The sequence below is a fragment of the Scardinius erythrophthalmus genome, assembly GCF_964197995.2.
Source record: "Scardinius erythrophthalmus genome assembly, chromosome: 11".
Taxonomy (NCBI): domain Eukaryota; kingdom Metazoa; phylum Chordata; class Actinopteri; order Cypriniformes; family Leuciscidae; genus Scardinius; species Scardinius erythrophthalmus.
In genome coordinates this window covers 35,728,439-35,751,114 of record NC_138231.1, presented here as the reverse complement: position 1 = coordinate 35,751,114, position 22,676 = coordinate 35,728,439, and the positions used below count along the sequence as shown (strand labels likewise).

At 38.9% G+C, this 22,676-nt stretch overlaps 1 protein-coding gene across 1 annotated transcript in view; it reads right to left on the bottom strand.

The window, feature by feature from the left end:
- The window catches only part of sh3rf1 (SH3 domain containing ring finger 1), a 49,881-nt gene that overhangs the window by 4,449 nt on the left and 22,756 nt on the right, over window positions 1-22,676 (bottom strand). Inside the window, exons 3-10 of the mRNA XM_081379038.1 lie at window positions 17,427-17,702; window positions 16,848-16,943; window positions 14,011-14,328; window positions 6,940-7,050; window positions 3,771-3,901; window positions 3,063-3,233; window positions 2,150-2,433; window positions 1,376-1,704 (exon numbers count right to left, since the gene is read on the bottom strand). Of these exons, the coding sequence (XP_081235164.1) occupies window positions 1,376-1,704; window positions 2,150-2,433; window positions 3,063-3,233; window positions 3,771-3,901; window positions 6,940-7,050; window positions 14,011-14,328; window positions 16,848-16,943; window positions 17,427-17,702 (1,716 nt within the window). The remainder of the gene's footprint in view (window positions 1-1,375; window positions 1,705-2,149; window positions 2,434-3,062; window positions 3,234-3,770; window positions 3,902-6,939; window positions 7,051-14,010; window positions 14,329-16,847; window positions 16,944-17,426; window positions 17,703-22,676) is intronic.

Here is a 22,676-nt window from a genome sequence, read left to right as displayed (position 1 = left end):
ACAAAATGATGATTTCAGCTCCATCCAGCTCAGCAAATGAGGTGAAACAGAGAGAATTTCTAATTGCCAAATGCCCTAATGCAGTACATTAAAGGGTTAGTTCACCCAAAAATGAAAATTCTGTCAGTAAATACTCACCCCCTCATGTTGTTCCAACCCCATAAGACTTTCGTTCATCTTCAGAACACAAATTAAGATATTTTTGATTAAATCTGAGAGCTGGATCACTCCTCCATAGGCTTCTATGGGATCGAAACTTGCCGGCCCAGAAAGTTTCCCGGCAAGTTTCGATCCCATAGAAGCCTGTGGAGGAGTGATTCAGCTCTCAGATTTAATCAAAAATATCTTAATTTGTGTTCCGAAGATGAACGAAAGTCTTACGGGGTTGGAACAACATTAGGATGAGTAATTACTGACAGAATTTTCATTTTTGGGTGAACTAACCCTTTAAAATGATACAGATGGGGGGAAAACACAAAAGCAAGAAACCATTAAAAAAAATGCTGTAGAGGGATTCAGGAGACCATGATACCTACATTATTTGGAAAAGCTTTAAGCCCCGTTCACATTGCCAGCGACACGCAGCGACAAAACGACATGATCCCACTCATTTCAATGGAGGGCTGGCCACTTCCGGCAACACGAGCGACAGTGACCGTTGGCGACAGAATGTGGGTGTGTCAAGCGACGCGAGACACGCAACAAAAGTTCAGAAATTTCAAGTTTATGAAAATGAGAAGCGAATTTTGCGAGCGACAACCAATAGGAGTGAAGACTGTCAGTGGAGCTCACGTAACTGTCTCGACTGCATTCAAGACAGAACAGAGTTTCGGAGCGATTTCACTGTTTTATATGATTTGACTAACCACATACATGGAAATAATAAAACGATGCATGGAAAAGAAACTGTTGACAGTCTTCATACATTAATAGTTTGTGTGTCGTAATTTTATGATGCAAATTTAGCATCATTTTACAGTTTACCCTGCATTGTGTTGTTTATTAGGGACAAGAACATTTATTATTTGTCAAATTTGAATGACATTTTAGTCATTTTTGACAGCATGAGTGAGTTTCATTTGTCAATTGAGCACTGCTGTGGTTAATATAACAACACCCTCCAACAGCATAATGTTACTTTTAATTATTTTAAGCCTAAATCCTAGTCAAATTAAATGATATCTTAGTTTTATATATCACTCACTTGTGTACTGTCTATAGATATGGCAAGACGTGCAGTCTACCAGTAACATTAGAGTGACAACACTAGGAATGCCCACAAGTGACTTCACAGTACAGAGACTAGCGACATACAGCGACATACAGCGACAAAGTCGCTGGCGGTGTGAACGGGGCTTTAGTTCAATGGTCTTACCTTGCTGTCTTTATCCAATCTACAAGCAACACCATGGTTCGAGGCTGCACCCAGAGATTTTGTGCTGCCAGGGTTCACAGGAAGTGCTACCACAGAGACAGGTCTCATAACATCACCATCCAAAGAAGCAGCGCTAACATTAGGAGGGGTCAAGGAGGCGGCTGCACATCCCATAGCCACACCGATTCTGGCTGAGGAGGATCCCGGGCTGGAGCCGAGGACAGGCGAGGCCTGAAGAATCACAGCTGTGCTTGGAAGGTAGGCCACAGAATTGTGGGATTGGATGGGTGTCACTGCTGCCGTAGGCCGGTCCTGACTATGACTCACAGCTGGTGGGGAAAAAGGTGGAATATGACTTATAGTTTTAATGATAAATTTGAATGTCCATTAGATATATATAAATGTAGTTCAAAACACATGCCAAGTTTTTAGAAATATACTCTTTGTATTAATGTTGGTTTTACACGATTTTGAAAAATGTTCACGAAAAGTATTAATTTAGTGCACGTGATTGTACACATTAATTATGATTTGCTAAAAATAATAATAAATGGCAAAACTACTTAAGGTTTTCTTTTTTTAAGAAATATTTTTTCTCTTTTCTCTTCATTATGGTATCTTTTTTTAATGCTTTATTCCCCCAAAAATATCAAGATGAATTTTAATTCAGAAATCAAAAACATGTTTGGATATATCAGGAGCACATAGGCCTGTTTTTGTATTAAAATTCTGAGTGGTGTCTATTATTAGGTGTGTGAGTGCATTTATTTCTACCTGTCCTGACCGCACTGCGTGCCTGGTTAACAGTCATCTGTGACGTCACATGCATGAGCACTTTGGGGTGCTGACCAGTGGGTATGTGTGCAGCTGTTACTACAGCAGCAGGCAGTGAGCAAGATGGGGTGGGATTGGGGCAGACTGGAAGGGATTTGCTGGGGTCGACACTCCCAAGGGTGGCTCCAAGAGGAGCAGAGGAGGGGCTAACAATGGTGACGCCACGTCCAGCCTGGGAGCACAGGGTCAGGGGAACTTTTGGCTGACTGCTGCCAGTAACAGTCCTGCAGTAAAAGAGAAGTGTGAGGTTCAAGACCCTTTACACTGATTATGCAACAGAAACATCCATACATTTAACACATCCGCCCGAACATTTAAAGGGCTATGTCTGGTTATATTCCTTCTTACGACATAGGTCTGCTAAGGAAAAACTAAATTTAATAGGAGTTGATATAGAAAAAAAGTTACTTGACTGTGAGGAGGACATTTTGTAGACCTCTGTACTTTGAATGTAAATGGCTAATCATGATGAATGCTTTTCAGGTGATGCATTTTCATTTAATAAGTGAATGATAATGTCTGTAATTCTCATGCCTTCCACAAGGTAGTGCTGAGGTGAAAAATAAACTTCATTGTCAGTTCATATAAAAATTTTTTTTGACTTGCCCCACATTTTATACTTTTTTCAATTGGTAATCGACATTCTGTCAATAAACCGTACCTTTTATTGAACCTGGAACCTTTTATTCCTAAAACAATTCCATGTGTTAATGTGACCAGCTTAGATTTATCTGCAAGTGGTGTGTGTGCCTGAAGGACATAAACCACTGGAAAGCCAGAGGACAATCTAATCTTTCCATAGCTTACAGGGTGTATGAGTGATAACATGTACAAGTGTGTGTGTGTACCATACCTGTTGACAGGACTCATGTAGTTACCAGGGAACACTCCAATCTTGCCAGTGTGCATGGATGTTCCTTTAAACCAGCCGTCCTGACAGCGCTCCAGCACCAGAAACATCTCTCCCTTCCTCAATTCCAACTCATCTTCCTTACGGGGTGTGTAGGGAAACATCGCCACATACCTGAATACCACATACCATTTTGAATTAGTTTATCCTTATTATTAAAAAGTTTGCCTTACATGCAGTACTGCTGATCAAACAGGCATTGGCGCTGTTTCCACATGGCAATCATACATCACAATCTACTATCAATCTACATAATCTTAATTTCTAAGGACACCAAAAAGGCATGAAGTCTTTAAAAATTGCCTTGGAAATGGGAATGTCATGAGTAACAGGCATAAACATACTCCACTCAGGGCACTACGGGCGGATCCAACAGAAATCAGGTGTGTATAGTGCTGTGTTTAGTTAATATGAAGGCAAAAGGTGAAAGGCAAGGGATCAGGGTTCAGGTTAAATCCCCAGAGACAAACCTAGTCCCCTTAGAGATGACCTCTGACCCCTCACCTGTGTGTTCAGTCACGCTCAGCTGGCATTGGGTAATAGCAGAGAGGTGAGTTAGAGTTGAAAGGACTCTCTCATACTCTCTCCAATAGCATGCACTATAAATTGAATTAACTTTGTATATTTAAAGTGAGTGGATGTTCTACTCACACTGTAGGTCTCTGACGACCACTCTGGTCACCCACTGCAGGTGACGGCCTTTGACCAGCATTCAAGGCGGCAGCGCCCACAGCTGAGGACCGAGACTGAGGTGGAGGCGGAGGTGGAGGAGGAAGAGCATCCTGCAATAATCAAACACATCTGTTAATACATCACAACGCCTACTAAATTATGCATACCTAAGAAACAATGCATTTAAAGTAGCCTACATAAATTCTTGTTATTTTCATATAGCCCATATATTTTCATATATATCATATCAGCCCATATTCATTGTTATTTTGCTGATATATTTCATATACATAACTCAGATTTATGTGTAGCAGGAAATTATGTCAGAGAGATCCCTACAAGTTTGGACAATGCCATTAAAACCATAATCCCACTGACTGTGACTTTCCAGCTTGTGTGTTGGTTGCTAACAAGCGGGGAGTTTGGCAGGTGTTGTGATTGGTGGATATCCAGCCTGGGCTACATGTCTGGCTGAAGACGGATAAATCGGTTCCATATGGACCAACGCACACACACATCTGCAAACAGACTTTATGAGCCCAGTGGCACCACTACGAAAGCAACTCTCACACTATAATGCTTGTTTTGTTGCTTTAAGTAAATTCTTTTTGTCAGTAAGATCTGTTCATTTTTAAGTTCTCCTACAAGGCATTTGTCTACTAATGCTCATCTAATTTGTTTTATGAATTCATTTGTCTTGTGTTGTTATTGCTTAATGTGGATTTACAGCAATTAGAAAACAATGGTCTTGCTCTCTGGTGCTTTTAAATCCCGTATGCGAGATATGAGAGGCAACTGATGCACACTAAGGCCACAATTACAAAAACAATGCGTTGAAAACAAAAGGAAACAGTACCCACATAACACTGCACACACATCAATCTCAGAGAGCCATTAGTGTCCACCCTGAGGCCCACACAACTCTCTGAAAGTGTGTGTGTGTGTTTGTATTGAGGGTGATCAGATGGCAAACTGTCCTCGTTTAGAATTAGCACTTGAGTGTATGTGTATGCAAATATATATGAGAATGAGAGAGAGAGATTATATTCTGCCTTGTTTATGTGAGTGTGTTTCCATTTTGATGAACTATGGTTTTAAAAGTTTGGGGTCAGAAAGTACACATTAAACTGATCAAAAATGACAGTAAAGACATATAATTTTACAAAAGATTTAGATTCCAAAGAGACGCATTTTTTTTTTTAACTTTCTATTCATCAAAGAATCCTGGAAAAATAATATCACGGTTTACACAAAAATATTAAGCAACAACAACTATTTCCATCATTGATAATAATGAGCAGTGACATTTCACAACATTATTTTTTTACTGTATTTTTATTCAAATAAATGCAGCCTTTATGACTTTTCAAAAAGATCTTACCGAACACAAACTTTTGAACAGCAGTGCACACTGTTAATGCTGAAACTGAGTAAAAGATTACGTTGCATTCTTAATTAAGCACTCAGCTTTAATACTGTTTTGCTTTATATGGGATGAATTTAGAAACATAACATCTTAGAGAGTTTTTAGCTCACAGCATGCTGGGTTTTACTGTGCTAAAAGTCATTGTTACTGTCAGCACAAAAAAAAAAAAAAAAAAAAAAAAAAAACCTAAGAAGCTGCATCTTTATATTCTTTACCTTTCAACAACCTAGCAACAGCCATCAAAACAGTCATTTAGTTAAAAAAATCCACCGCCTCCAACAATAAACTTTAGGACAACTGCACTCAGAATCCAAATACTTCTTGCACCATAATCATTGCATTTTTATAAAAAGATATTACCATGATAACTATAGAAAGTTTGGGGAAAAGATGTCAAAATTGGTCAAGATCATCTTTAAAACTCATGGATGTCGTCAATACCAGTATATTGCAACACCCCTGCTTTCTCAGTTTCATTCTGTATTTGAACAGAAGAACGCATCTTGTGTGAATGCCCCTAAAGAAAATCTATAAAAAAATAAATAAAAAAAAATCAAAGTTTGCACATCCCTAGTTTTTATCCATGGCACTAGAGAGCAGATAGATGCTGTAAATATTGTGCACTTTAAAGGGTTAGTTCACCCAAAAATGAAAATGCTGTCAGTAATTACTCACCCTCATGTTGTTCCAACCCCGTAAGACTTTCGTTCATCTTCGGAACACAAATTAAGATATTTTTGATGAAATCTGAGAGCTGAATCACTCCTCCTGCAGGCTTATGGACACGTTAACTTGCTGGCCCAAAAAATTTATTAAAGACATTGTTAATATAGTCCAAGTGACTACAGTGGCTCAATCTTAAGTTTATAAAGCGACGAGAATACTTTTTGTGCGCAAAAACAAACAAAAATAACGACTTTATTCCACTTTTCATTTCCTTCTCTCTGGACCTCGAGTCTTTTTACGTAGTGTTTAAGCGTAGCGCGTCTGTGTTTCACGTCACCACGTAGGCTCACTATTGGGCGACTCAGGTCATGTGTGATACGTGGTGACGTGAAACACAGACGCGCTACGCTATTACACTACCTAAAAAAAACTCGAGGTCCAGAGAGAAGGAAATGAAAAGTGGAATAAAGTCGTTATTTTTGTTTGTTTTTGAGCACAAAAAGTATTCTTGTCGCTTTATAAACTTAAGATTGAGCCACTGGAGTCACTTGGACTATATTAACAATGTCTTTAATACATTTTCTGGGCCAGCAAGTTATAGTGTCCATAAGCCTGCAGGAGGAGTGATCCATCACTCAGATTTCATCAAAAATATCGTAATTTGTGTTCCGAAGATGAACGAAAGTCTTACGGGGTTGGAACAACATGAAGGTGAGTAATTACTGACAGAATTTTCATTTTTGGGTGAACTAACCCTTTAAACCGAATACTTTTCAAAAGTAATCATAACTTGAACTTTCTAAAACTTTGCTTAAAAAAAAGCTTAACGATTCTGTTAATTCACCAGTTATCGGTCAAAACAGAAAATCCTGAAATGGCGAACATCGGCCACTTATTTGGCCTGGCTTATATATCAAGTAGCACTGAGTAATAGGGTTGCGTGTGAATACTGATGTACAGACAGGGTGACTATATATACAGGTCAGAAGAATGTGATATGAGTAAATGATAGGATGATGAAGATTTTTGACATACTAAGTAAATTTATAGACTCACCACTGGAATAGAGGCATAGCTGGTTTCTGGGGGAAATGTGAAAACTGTCGCTGTGGTGACAGGACTGCTTGGTGGAGGAGTAACAATGAGTCCCGTTGTGCAAATGTGAACCTAAGAGAAGACAAATGAGACGAAATGACAAGTTAATCAACCTTTCCTAAACCATTCCCACTCCTGTATCATCAAGCAAGTGGAAGCACGCTATGACACACTGAAATTCTGCTCAAGGGACGACATAGAAAGGCATATAAGCGAGAGAAATTTGGGCAGATAGCCACACACGTATGTGCACCCGATGACTGTTGTTTAGACAAATAAACTTTAATGCAACTAGACATCATCTAAGATGCATGTCGGCCTGACTCTACATTTGTAGTTCATGCCTGAAATCAATCCACCTCAAGAACACTGATGGCCTAAAAATGTCATGACCAATGAGAACTTGCCTTTGGTGAACTTAAGCATGTGTCAAAAAGACTTTGATTCTGATTGGTCAGCTTGGAGTGCATGGGTGAACAAACTGATTATTGATTGGTTGACAGAGAGCATATGAAATATTTAGAAGGTTTCTAAAGATTTCCATTTCAAATAAATGCTGTTCTAAACTAACTTAAGCATCTTTTGAATGATCAACTTATAAGAGTCAACTTGCAGCAAAACAAAGCAAGTTATTTTTGTATAGCAGATGTTTTAAATGCTGAGATGAACTTCAATTTCTCCCGGTTGTCGGTTGTCTCTAGTCAGTGATCAATCACATGGCATGTTTCCAAAACCAACAGCCCATAAAACAAAAGATAGCACTCTTCAGGTTACATACTTTCAAGGGGTCATAAGCCACCTGAGCAACTGCCACTGAGTCTCTTTAATTCTCCTTCTAACAAGAGGTCATAGAGAATAAATAAAAAAATGAAGCTTTATGCCCAGACTTTGTCAGAAAACATTAATACATGAATGGACCACCTAGGGCAGCTACAAGTGAAGTATCATGTATACATTATATTAAGTCCTCAGATGTTGGGATCACAGGGCTTCATACAGAACCTTCATAAATAAACTTTGAGAAAACATCTGAGAGACACTACAAACAAGCGAGAATCAAACAGATTTGTAGTTCAAAGGGATGTGCTGCTGAAATTTTCTGTTGTGACATATCTATATCAAGTCCTGAGCGAATTATGTGCTCTTTTTGAGTGAAACCACTTCATGTGTGCTGTGTGCTTCAGCAAATCAGTCACAAGAGTCTTCAGACAGACAATATAGAACATCTACAAAAAAAGAAAAATCTGCTCCTTGTGTCTAAAGGTATTTAGAGAGGAGCTCAAAATAGTCCTCATCAAAAAATAGACACGGACATAATTATACAGAAATATGCAATTTATTTTTAAGTTCGAATTAATTTCCTGTTCTTTCATTCTCCCTTTGCCTGAGGGAAATGCAACTATTCTGCATACTGTATCTCAAGGTGGCATTTGTCATTAATGACATGGCTTTTTCTCCCATCTTCACCTCAGGTCCAGATTTAGATCTGTACCTCTCACTTCGTGACCTGAATGTTCCCTAGCCAATAAGCCCAAACTACAGGCTTCTCCGGGTTAGCCTCTTCTAAATTAATTGCAGGTAATGAAACGGGCATGAGAGAAGGCCAAACCATTTCAAATCTGCAAGAACTGACATTGCTCTCCACACTAAAGAAAGAAAGATGGACTGTTGTGTGTGCATATAATAAGAGTATTAAGAGACTTAAAGCTGTGATAAAACTGAAGTAGTGAAAGATAATTTCTTCCATATCCTCACATACATCCAATGGAAAAGGATTTTCAAAAAGTAAAAGAATGTAGGTCAGGGCCTTGGTTCTATCTATCATTTTTATCCGAACAATTGGAAAAGTCCGGAATATGTCACCAGAGAGACTAGTGTTGTTTCACTGGAAGCTAATCAGACAAGGTTAAAATGTTTTCAGAAAATTTCACCTGCACAGAAAATAGGGTGAATTTTCATTTCATGCCAACTTTAAAACACTTAAAGGTGCAGTATGTAATATCGACAGCTAGTGGTTGAAATAGGTACTGCAGTACTAATTCAAAATATTGGGAGAGGGTTGTTTCTCCCGCCCCCTCCTCCTCAGACTTGACGCTCACGTGGGTTTCCAGATTGAGGACGCAACAGGAATGAGCGCAATTCACAATGGAAGACGTCGAGCCTTACACTGTAAGTTGACGAGTTGATTTATCCGCGTTTTAATATGCGTCTGTTCATAGAGCTTTTTGTGGATGGCGAGGCTTTTAAGGTCGGTTAGAATCTGCGATCTTTGATTCAGTTCGTTTGCTGGCTTCGATGGCTGAAATACACTGTTTTATGGAAAATGAGGTGTTGAAATACTATTGGGTAAATTGGCAGTGGACGGATTCATAGAGGTAAACGAAAAAAGACATTCCGACACGGAACGCACATTTCAAAGTAGAATAACCGGCTGTAGCATTGTTTTTCAGAGAAATGAGTATGTAAATTTAGCATGTTTCCTTAATATCTGAAACATTATGGTATTTTTATGCTTTAGTATAGTCAAAAAAATTACATATAGCACCTTTAAAAAATGAATGTCACGAAAACTGCTCTATTACATAAAATATAAAATCAAGTGGCATACAAAAAAAGCATTTTTCAGAACTAACTTTAGCAGAACGTGTCCAATTTTTTTTTGGTCGTTCTGAACAGTATATCTTCTGCATGAGCGTGTTGAGCTGGGAGCTAAAGCTGAATGTTTTCTCCACAGAGATCTCACAAAGAGTAAGTGCTAGAGGAGTGTGTTGAAGTACATGAGAATCTCTGTGTGTGCATCACTGCAAACAGCATATCTGCCTGCCACAGGCCCGCTCAGCTTCAGGGTACATCAGCTCTCAAGTCGCACCCTACAGGTTAGATTGCACAAGGTACTGAGTGAGTCAATGTGTGGGATATGAACAAACTGGAGGGCACACAAGCTCTCACAAATATTGTGTTATTCTCGTTGACAACACTTCCTGCAGGTGAGAATGACATCAGCGATTGCCGACTGGATAAAATAAGCCAACAGCTGGATGATAGCACAGCTGCGTACAGGCCTGCATTTCCACAATGCTGAATAAATCATGTAAATTAACTTTGCCAAATACTTTTTTTCTTACAAGGACCCTATTGTAATTCAACCCCCAAATTTATGAGATTAAAGGGTTAGTTCACCCAAAAATTACAATTCTGTCATCATTTACTTGCTCCCATGATGTTCCACAGCTTTTTTTAAGTAAGAAAGACTTACTTTCTTCTGTGGAACATAAAAATAAGACATTTTGAAGAATGTTTAATATTGGAGCCCACTGACTTCCATTGTATGGACAACAAAACATTTCTCAAAACATTTTCTGCAGAAGAAAGCAAGCCATGTGGTTTTGGAAGGAAATGAGAGTAGGTCAACGATGAAAGAATTTTCATTTTAGGGTGAACAATCATTTAAGGGTCTGAGCAATTAACTCATTTTGTACTCTATTTTTTTTTACCACATATATCCCTTTGTTACAGAAAGTCTCTCAACTTTGTTGGTAATGTGGCTTTTCTCATGAATATTAGACTAATAATTAATTATTTAATGATTAAATGATATTTTACCATTTTGATAAATAAATCATCTATGTGATGTATTGATATCTAGTACTTGTACTGTTTTTAATTTCCAAGTCATAACTGGAATGCAAAAAATTAACATTACAATTAGAAAAAAAATTCTATTGAGTTGTCCATTTGAGCCGAAAGGGCAATCATTCTTGCTGACTTATTCAAGTGTGCTCAAATGAACTTGTGACATATTAGTTTGATAACTTCATTCCTACATCTGCCATTGTCAGTCATGGGGTCAGTGGCTCAGCAAAGTGTGATGCATATCTGCATGTCTCGGACGATACTCAAAGCTGAGACTTTGGTTTAAAGGTTTTATAAGTTACAATAAAAGTTATATTAGGGTGGATTTAAGTCAGTAAATTTCTATCAGTAATTTTGCAGTTTGTGACTTTTTTTGTGAGCTGCAAAATTGGAGGGGACGTCTGAGAGCTGTGTGCTGAAGAGAACATTGTTGCTTTCGTTTTCCGCCACTAATGATAACCGCAATGACCACTCAGCAAAACATTAAAACACACACTAACGAAATGAAAACTCCTGCTCGGTAATTAGAGAAGCATCCCTGCTGTTTTTTATAATGCAGTGGGGACAAAATCAGCTGTGGTAAAAAGTGAATGTAAAAGCGCATATCATTCTTTCTCTCTTTTTTATCACTTCAAATATCCTCACCCTTCTAAATGGCCTTTTCCCTCCGTTTTTCCTTTCTCTCTTTCCCTCAAACCAGAATTATATGAGAAAGCAATAAGTCTGTGGTTCATATATTCCAAATGTGTCACAAAAATCGTGTAAATCGATACATCACTCTCATAAGAGGGCATAACTGCTGCCACAAAGGAGGGGGATCACTTTACAGGCTCAAACAGGCTTTTATGAGATCTGGAGTGTCTGGATAATTATTAGCGCTAAAACGCCTAGATAGGAATGTTAAAAAGAGCGTGAGAGAAAAAACGTGGGCATGCAAGAGAGGGACAAAAAGGGAGAGGGAATGAGAGAGATGATATCGATATTCATAATACTAGATGACATAAAAACAACAGATCAATTGTCATTGTGTTTTGCTGTAGTGCAGTTGCCTGACAACATTACTGATGAAAAAACAAAAAGAGAGCCAGTATGATGAGGGGAAAAAAACTTAATGAAACAATATGCTGCAAGTCTGCAAAAGGTAAAGGAAAAACTAGGACAAAAACACCAATTATAGACTTATAAACAGACTGTAGATGATAAATATTCTGGTTACGCATACAGGAAATGGACTGGTGTCTTGTGTAAATATACTCACTAGGTGTGAGCACAAAACACTGTGCTGGTTTCATATTAACACACGATGACGAATTCTGTCGCTTGAGAAACCATCTCAAGTTCTTAAAGCGTTAACACATGTTCGCTAAGGCCAACACACATGCTTCCTCATTCCATCTGCACCAAGTATTCACTCTCATAAAACTGAATTGGGGTCATCTTTCACAACACCCCGTCTCAACAGTTCCTTTATTAAGATGAAAATGGATCCAGAAGCATACAGACAGGCCGAAACTAAAACGAAAGGGGTATAGTGTGTCTTCTGTTGTGTTCAGTGTTTTGTCCCACAGAAGAGGACTCCAGAGGGGTTCACAGATAGGTGATGACATTAATGGAACAAAGTTACCAGTGGAACAAAAAAATCCAGTTACCAGTGGGATTCTTACACATTCTTATAACTTCAACAACAAGGAAAGTCTTTAATACTATGAGAAACATGGAGATATCAGTTCAACTATAAGAGAATTTCTTTATCCTACTTCTACTTCAGGTTGGATCTCTGACTGTTTCTGGTCACTGAAACTAGGGGTGCCAGGTCTGTTAGAAACACTTTCTTGTGTTTGTATACCATCACAAACTTTACCAATTATGTGACAAAATAAAAAGAAGGGAACAATAAATTAAGTTTACAAGTCTACAAAATATTACACACTATCGTCCTAAGGTTTTGTTACTCTTATACTCAAGTCTGCATTTTATTTGGTTAAAAATACAGTAAAAAACATAACATTGTGAAATACTACTACAATAAAAACATTATATATATATATATATATATATATATATATATATATATATATATCAGGAAATATGATATGATGACGAGGCTGAATTTTCAGCATCATTACTCCAGTGTCCTTAGTGTCAATTTTTTATTTTTGAACGGAAAATAAATTCTAAATCATTAACTGAAATGACAGCTTTGTCTGTAGCACCGTTACAAATGCATTTTTTAATGTTTCCAGACTATTTTAATGTTCAAGTACACTAGTTTTGCTATTTTATTAACGTTAGGAAAGACTAAGCTAGGTCATGGATCTGACTGTTACATTTTAATTGGTCTTTTTAAGTAGAGGGGGAAAAGCCACATTCCGGGAAATTTCCTAGAACTCCCCCCACCCACCCCAGAACATCACATGAAATGACAAGTCTGTCTGCCATCTCCTTAGAGACAGCATTGCTCGGCAACCAGCGGAACAGCTGTGAGTGACTGTCATTCCAGGGTTGCTGCGGTAACCTCTGCGAGCAAGTGGTGGGAGTGTTTGATGTGGTGGAGCGCTGTCACGCATCAGTGCTCTCAAACGCTCGGACAGCATGTTGGACAGTGTGGAATGAGAGGGAGTAACTGGTGACAGAACAGGGGAGAACAGTAAGCTGCGGTGGACAAGCATCAGAGCTCTGGAGTGTGGGTGGGATGCCTGACTCGATGCTCACTTTCCTTCCCCTTCAAGCTATTATTTGAAGTTATTTGTCAAATTTACCAATTGGTACTTAACCATTGTTGCACATTCCCTCTATTTCACGGTTACTCGACAATTATTGATTTTCAGCTGAAGCGATTTTAGAGCAACATACAAAAGTGCACAGATCACCTTTAAAGAGAGATCGTGGGCAATTGGATATAGCGCAGCATATTTTATTCACCAGCCCTACAATAAATTAATTTTTATGATACAAAATATACTAACAGTACCATAATCAAACATACCAACAACAGTGCTATCTAATGAAGATAACGACAGACAATTAATATCTCCTCCCAGAATATGAAAAAGTCTTGTTGTTTTAGGTGTGTGTGTGCGTGTGAACTTATCAGGCTGTGTAACCATGGCCACAGCTGAGAAGCTCATCCTCAGTGAGAGATGATGTCCTTACCTCCACTCAGTATGAGTTCTAATCTATATATAACATGGAGAGAGGAAGAGTGGATGAGGAACAGAACATTTAGAGGTCAGCTATTGTCATGCTGGAATAATAATCGTGTTTTCTCATTATCTTCCTCTCCTTTCTATCCTGCACATCCATCCTCTGTTTCCCTATCACCAAATCTCTCCATCCATCACAAGGCTATATGGTGGTCTGATATGCTGCATGAGTGCCAATCCATCCATCATCTCTCACCTGTGAAGGTGCGCTGGAGGACAGGCCTCCGCTGAGCTCTCCGATCCGGGCCGCAGCTGTGGGGTTGGAGGAGCTGATCAGAACCGGCCCGCTGATCTCCATGGAGTGTCTCTGAGGTGGAGGGGCCAGGCAAGGCTTATGGGACATAGTTAGGGAGGTGAAGGAGTGCCGCTTTTTACTATTCTTCTTCTCCCCAGTAGCTTTCTGGGAGCCGTTGGCCTGGGGGCCCGAGGAAGAGGACGATGGCCCTTCACTGGAGTCTCCTCCACCTTCAGATGGCTTGTCCAGTTCTATGAGCTGTCGAGCTGCACTGTTAAACTGAAAGTAGAAGAGAGAGTAAACAGAAATAATACTTTACTCCACATGCTATTATTATTGTACCTATTTTTGGCCTTTTGGAAACATTGAGAGCCAGATTCAACTAACAGTGCCCGTATGAGCACCAAGGCTCAATGTCACATGAATTAACTGCTAGGCCACAGTTCTCACACTTTCTTTATATGTAATCTAACGAGGAGTTGTAGAGAATGAAAGAAACAGGAGTACACAGAAAGGTACAGAAGTTGCTATAGTCTTTTCTTCCCTATTGTGACATATATCCAAGTAAAACCAAGAATGTAAACAGGGATTGGAATTTGTCCTTCAGGAATTCATAGGAAGTCCCTACAAAGTACTGAAAGTGGGCTTTATGTAATAAATGAACCCCCACCCCCCTTTTGATCTGAAAATCGATCCGATCCATGACTCAAAAACCGCAATATGATCTGAACCGTGAGTTTTTTGATCTGTTGCACCACTAGTAAAAAGTGATGGAAAAGTTCAAAGACTCGTTGGTGTACAGTATGTGGGGTGGTGGGTGTGATGTGATGGGACTCCAGGCCATGTCTGATTTCATGTGAAACTGAAATCAAAGGCATACAAGCAGAGAGTCTCCAGCTAATGACAGAGTAACACACATTGCCCCGAGAAACTCACTCTGCACAAATGAGAGAAGCCAATCAGACCACTCATATGAAGAACCCTACATTCTGAATTCAGCTGATCTAGGGCATAAAGATTGATTAAACGCTGCTATAGATAGTGAATACAGACGTAGAGTGCTCAATGCATTCTTGGAATTTATTAATTTATTCAAACATAATCTGATTTGTAAAAGTATTCATAAATGAAACCATATGAGATAGGTACATTGGCGAGAAATTAGACCTCATGCTCAAAACAGCAGGAGTGGAATTAGCATAGATACACTAACAGTCAAAAGTCTGGAAACACGCTTGATGTTTCTCATGACTTTACAAACCCTTTTGATCTCAAGGCTTACAGTAAAATGCTTGAAATAAGTTTCATAGGCAAACATAAATTGTGCCTACATATGAATTTCTTTACTAAACTAAAATTTTAATAAAAAACTAAATTGAAATACATGAGTTTGACCGCCTAGAGAAGGAAAGCAGTCGATAAGTGTCCAGCATACAAGCCAACTTCAAAAATATTTAAAAGCATTCTTGGATAAAGTTAGCTCAGAGAACAACCAGTGTGTGCAGAGCTGTAATCTAAGCAAAGGATAATGACAAAGAAAAAGCTAAAATAATGATAATTAAAAGATAATATAATAATAATAATAATATAAAACATTTGATTATAAGTAAATATAATAAAATATTTTGGGTCACTTCTAAACAATGAAAAATGAAAATAATAATAATAAATGATAATGAATTGACTAGTAGAGCAAATGATATTAGACCCAAAGCTACAGCAAATCCTAGAATCAAAAACAATACAGGGCTGCAACTTATGGTTCACCAAGCATGAATGGTAATATAATGTAATAACTTCAAGATCAGCTCATCATAACTTAGTGCTGACCTTGCAAACTCAGGTAGACATAAAATTGTCCATATATGACAGCCACTAAAAGACACATGCCTGATTCCATTTCAAAGTCACTTTGAAAACATAAATTTACGGTGGCAGGTGACATGGGAACAGAAAAAGCTTTTCCCCCTTTTACTCTATCTCAAGTACCTGAGTGAATGTCACTTTTGATGTCACTGGTATCAGAGATTACTTTCTCAAAAGCATTCACTTGGAAAAAGTCTGGTTTAGTGAAAATTGCCAAGGCTTTTGTGTAAGCTCGAAGCCTCCGCCCCTCTTTTCCCTCGTCCTCTCGCTCTGAGTGAGAGAGATGCAATTCAAGAAGCACCATTCTGACAGAAGCTATTTTTGAATGTCTTTTGATGGTTATTTTTTCCCACAGGTTAGACACGTGGCTGGCAGAGCTCACGCTGGCTCTGCCAGGGTTCATAAAGGTTGTTGTCTATGTTTATGGGAGTAAAGATGAGAAGTGTTTCGAGAACTGAGATGCTGCGACTTTCAGGAGCGCACATGAAGTTGGCCACGATAATTGGGGCTATTCTTGTTTGAGGTTGAGTGATTAAAGAGAGCAGTGTTTTAAAATTGTGCATGTCTGATTAAGAGACACAAGGCTGTTGGTGTTTTGAGATTTGAGGCTGATGAGAATTCAATACAGCTCAAATAATTAGCACCAATTTGAGAGCTCTCTGAGATCTGCATGCTTAAAGAGCTGTGGGTTTCAACAAGAGCAGAAACAAAGAAATGGTGGGGATGAAGAACTGGCCAAATGAACAGGATGTCATGTGACAAAAATGGCAACAACTAATGCTTTTGAAAGCAAACTCTTTAAAGGGTGGAGAATTGTTTGAAGGTTTCCAAGACTAAAGTCATGCTGAAGAGTACAACATCTAAATATAAAAACATTAAATGTGAAAATGTCAGGAAGCAATGAAAGTTTTAAATGCACTGATATGACTCACCTCTACATAAGATATGGGGAAGATGCCAATCTTATCTCCCAGCATGCCTTCCGCCCAGTTCTCATCCACACGACGAATCACAGTAAGAATATCATCCTGAGGGTAGACGGAATAAAACCGGATCCTTGTTATTCAGCCACAAGCCTTCACAGCAATTTGTTAAAAAGTTCATTAAAAATGTGCAACTCGAAGGCATGAATGAAAGCCAGGCATTTTTTTTTTTTTTTTTTTTTTTTACAAAAATCTATCCAAAACACAAATAGCTAGAGGGTAACTTGCACACTTATGTTGTAAGCAGAAGAAAATGTTTCTTTTTGTCTCTGCAACATTATAGCAGTGCTGTTCGTTCACCCTTAAAATTAGTCACTATTTGTTTTCACTAGTGGAACATAAGGAGAAATTCTGAAGAATGCTCATGCTTCTTTTTCCATTCAAACTAAGAATATCTAATGCATTAACTAATTCTAATGAATTGACTTGTAAAGTGTTACCATATTTCTTTATGAACTTGTGGATGGGTGTGTGTATTTGAATGGGAGAGTAAAGACTAATTTCGAAGTCTTTACAAATGTTCAGCACCTTTGAGAATGGCAAGCAGTCCTTGTCAGCCTCCTTGTCTTTCAGCTCAAAGTCATACAGGGCCTTGCATTGAGGAGGCGGCTGTGGGAGAGGTTTGATGACCTGGACAAAGTTGGTGGGGAAGAATCCATGAACTCCGCCCATCTCTCCATGGTACCAGTTTTCATCCACCTGCCGGCGCAGGATGATGATGTCACCCTTGCTGAACTTGAGATCTCCGGGTTCTTTGCCATCATAGTTGTATAAGGCCTTGGCACAGGGTAGCTGAGGTACTCCCTGTAGTAAAGAGAAATAAAGGAGGAGGATTACTAAAAGTGAAAGTTCAGGGTATCCAAAGTAACTTGGATTCATGGATAATGCAAGATCAGCACTCAAAAGCACATTCATTTTTCAAACTCATAGGACAGGCGAAGGGTGACCATGATAACCACAGCCAGCTTTCATAGAGCGTGACGATGTGTGGAGTGGAGGAGTGTAAAGTGAAAACAGCGATTCTATAATAAACCCTTGGCTGCAAGTTTTTTAAAACGTATACACTGCTATCTTTGGAGCCTTTCACACACTATCCTTAACATTGACATCTGCAATATGAAAAGAAATAAAAGAACCACACTTTGCTCAGCTATACACAAAGTCAAAATGCTAACATAAGCTCAATGATAGCTTTTGTGCTGTATAAGAGTGATAAGTCTGTCTGGCTTCTCTTTCAGCCTGACCTTGTTGCCTTGTCTCTCTGTTTGACTGTGCCGGGCTGCTTTTTCTGTCTTCCTTGCACCGTTTGTGTTGCTTAACTTACTGACTGCCTCCTTGTCTGACAATCCCAAAATACCCTGGGATATGCCAATGGATTCAAAATGTTGTGGGGCAAGCCCATTTATCAATGTGTGTGGAGTTTTATGGTGCAGAACCAGTCGTCTGGAACCGGTCAAAGCTCCTTTCAAGCCTGACAATGATCCACAGCCAGAAAGAGGGAGGAGGAGGCAGACGCAGTCCTGCTCAACTGAATGAGCCCTTTTCAGGCAAACTGTTCAAGAGAGAGGCCCTCTGTCCAAGAGGACCCCCTCCAACCACACAACATAAAGCGCAATGGGCTTCCTCCACTGTAGCATGTATCTCATGCCCATAGTGAGGAGAATGATAATCACAACACCAATAACAAAGAGAATCAGAAAATAACCATGAAAGACATAAAGGTATTGGAAAGGTATAGGCATAAGTACTGTCCCCCTTTACTTAACATACACACAAACTGTAAGAATATGACTAATACTGACAAATAAACAGTAGGCCTATGAGGTAAGGCTTTTAAATAGCAGTCCCAAACTAGTTTTTGTTAATACAATGTTGGTATAAGCCACCACAGTCAATAAAAAATAAACAATATATCCCAAAGTGAGAATAAAATGGCATTTTGGGGTTACGGAAACCCCACACAATACTAAAAAGAACTGTTAATGAAACATGGAAACTGATGTGAGAGATTTTTTATTTCAGCATACACTTACGTCACTGTCAGTTCGTATTGTGCTGGGTTCTCTGAAATAGTTATGATTCGCTAGCCTGGTAATACCAAACTCTGCTACTTCGCTTTGCTTCGTAGACAGAGTCTGGCATGGCATAATTGAAAAACGTTTTCTTTCTCGCGGGGGTCGCTTGTCTGAAGTTTAAAATCATTGGTTACCTGTAAGCCAATCACATAACGTTTGGTAATGGCGTGTGTTATGTGCATGCTCAGCCGAATCTAACTTCCACTGTAAACACATGTATGATGCGAAAACAAAACCATCGAGCGAAATACCGGAGTGAACATGGCTGTGAACGACTTTTGCAGATTATGTAGTAAATCTACGCATCCACGGTACAATCAGCGTCTACGTCACGGCTCTCAGCCCGCCCTCTGTTCGTTGATTGGCCAGCTGTTTTGAGGCTGGAGGAAAACGGGGAAAACGGTCGCTATCTCAGACTGAGTACAGAAGCGAACTGAAATTGAGCAGAAGTACGAAGTCTGATGTAGTCAGGCTAATGATTCGCCTCTCACAAAGTAACATTCTCTAAACACACCTCTTAAGCACACACAATAATGTAAGTGGACTTTTTTTTTTTCAATCGTGGCTTTGCACGATTACGTAATCGTGGCATCCGTAATCGTGATTAGAAATTCGATTAATTGTGCAGCCCTAATGGAAAGAAAAGAAGATGGTATACAGGTTGGCATGTATTTGGGTGGGTAGGAATAAAGGAACAATTGTAAAAAGGAAGGAAGGAAGAAAGGATGGACAAAAAATTAGATGGTATGCAGGTAGGCAGGTACTTAGGTGGGAAGGAATAAAGGAACAATTGTAAAAAAGGAAGGAAGGAAGGAAGGAAGGAAGGAAGGAAGGAAGGAAGGTAGAAAGGCAGATTGAGAAAAAGAAAGAAAGAAAGAAAGAAAGAAAACAAGGGAAAACAAAGAGAGAGAGAGACTGATGCGGTACTTTCAGCCCAGAGTAGGATCAGACAGTGACTAAGCAGCACTCACCACAGAGAGGACAGACGGTCAAGCCAGACAACGAGACGACTAACTAGAGGGCAAACTGACCGTTCAGAAACCACATCCTTTCTTCAAACTTAAAAAACAAACCAAAAAGGAAATAAAGATTAAACTAAGAAATGTTATTTGCTCACAATTCTATGTAATTTGGACCGACAGCTTTATTTGATGTAATGTAACTCTGTGCCAAAATCCGACTCGAACAACTCAGAAATCAAAGCTCCATCCGTCTGTGCACCTCTGTGCACTCTTCGAACCCCCTTCTGCTGGCCTCTCTCAAAGGCAGCTGTCAGCAGATCAGGAGATTTACCCACTTTGCACAGCTTAGAGCATGAAACAGACAGAAAGAGTGAGAAAAGAGGAAAGACATGAAAGAACAAGGGATAAGATGGAAGGAAAAGAGACAAAAAGGGTAGGACGGTAAGAAGGAAAAGGAGGAAAAGAGAAAGAGTTTGATCAAAAGAATTTTAGGATGGCCGGTGTGTGTTTTTCCGGTCCAAGCCTTGCGTGTGAAAACGAAGGGTACTAGAGATTGCTTGAACTGGACTGACATTAAAGAACATTCAGGCTTTTATCCAGTCCAAACAGAGCACTGAAGGTGTGCGTGTGTACGCTTGCCCGTTTGTTAAAGTTACATGAATCTCAAAGAAAATTGTGCCCACTTGCAGTCTTTGAGGTTTTCTGATCTCAAAACTCATTCTGGTCCAAGAACTCTTATATGAGACTGGAGGGATAAACACCAGTCTGTCTCACTAAGGATCTAAAGAACATGATGAGAACTACAGGATATTATAAAAATAATGTCCAGTGGACATGAAATTACTCAGCGCTGCACAACTGTGCTAAACTTCTCTCACTGCAGGGAAAAACAACAACACCTTTATTCTTTAAAGTGCTGAAGCAAATGAGATTATAATGTAAACAAGATACCTAAAAATACCTAGTAACAAGATACAAACCTTTGGTGGTTCACAGAGGGCAGGCATGCTGATTTCATCCTCTCTAACTGACAATTACAAGTGATTTTTCATTTAGCAGATGCTTTACAGTGACTACAGTTCACCACGATATGGGATTCCCTCAAGCATGGAAATTTGCAACTATTTCACTGCACCAATCAAATTGGTAGAAGTTGTCATGCTGTCACTAGTAGGCATTCCTTTAGGTTTTTTTCCCCCTATTGGACTTTGGTCCAATCGTTTCAAATTAGATGATAAATTAGTGGCCAAAATCGTGCAGTGTGAACTTGGCTTATTCATGTCAAAGATTTCCAGGACTAAGCTGTTACTGAAAAATTGAGATGAATCAAGAACTATTGGACTCTGAACTGAATCCAAAGTGCCATAAGATTCCCAGTCCCACCCCTTATATCATTGTTAAATGTCTAGCTCAAGGGCAAAATGGTAACCATTCTCTGGTCATTTTATGTGGGGTTTGATTCTATAACCTTTAGGTTACTAGCACAGATATTTAACCACTCCCCAATAAAAAGGGTGGATAAAGTAGAACTGGAAAACAAAATTACATCACAATATGTCGAAATACATGTGCTAACCACTAGGCCACGACTATTGGTAGTGATAAATTTAATAAAAAACTGAGAGCAAAAAAAAACTAAATAAACAGGGGATCTGTTCTTTAGATTTCATCACACAATTTGGCTGGCGGCGATGTTTGACGTTTCTTAGTGGAGTGTAACCTGCCTATAATTTGTCAATGTGTGACAGCTAGATGTGCCTAATAGACCACTAATGAGAAATGTGTAATCCAATACTAATGAGCTCTCCAAGTCAACAAGCCATCAATCACTATTAAGACTCTAATATCCACAAACATCCCGACCGTCTCTAAATCACTGTTAGAGGCAATCTAATGTCATACCATACATCCTTTTAGCTCACTTGGGTAAGACTTTTTCTAGCCACCCACGTATTCCTCGTTCATTCACTTTCAATTCACACCCATTTCATCTGTGACCCATCAGTGTCTAGATCATGTTTTGGACAGGTTGGCAGGGCTCCAGAGTAAAGAAATGACTAGAGAGCCACTACAATGAAACAGTTAACTAAGGCTCGTTCACACCAAGAATGAACACTGTAAAGATAACTATAACGATTTCTATATTAGCATTCACATCAGCGGCCTATTTTGTTCTGTTTAATATAAGCGCATGCTGCAGTTCTGTTGTCTGCCGCTTTAAACGCTTGAGCGTTTTAAAACCGAATGGATTCTGATTGGCTGTCTACGTTCATCAGCTGGAAGAAATTGTTCTGAAAGTAATTCCAAATATATTGTTTCTCTGTACCATTATCATCATTTGAGATGTGGTGTGGACTCCGATATTCTTTTATATTCAGAGTGATTTGTAGAGCAATATGTTTATAGTTATCGTCCTTGGTGTGAACAGGCAAATAAATTATTTTACTTGACTTCTTGTCACTTTAATTACATAATAAATAAACATTTCAGTATATAGATTAAGATGACAATTTAATTTATATAAAGTTTAATTTATACAATTTTATTTATTTAGTATAAATTTGCTCAAACACCAGTTAATTATTAATTAAAACAAAACTCTGTTGTGGAGATATATCTTCAATTATAGGTCATATGAACAACAAATCAGTGAACGGATTGAAGTCTCACAATCCTAAAGTATTATCAAAGTAGTGGTTCCCAGTTCATCTGAATCAGGCATAACTGAAAAATTACGTTTT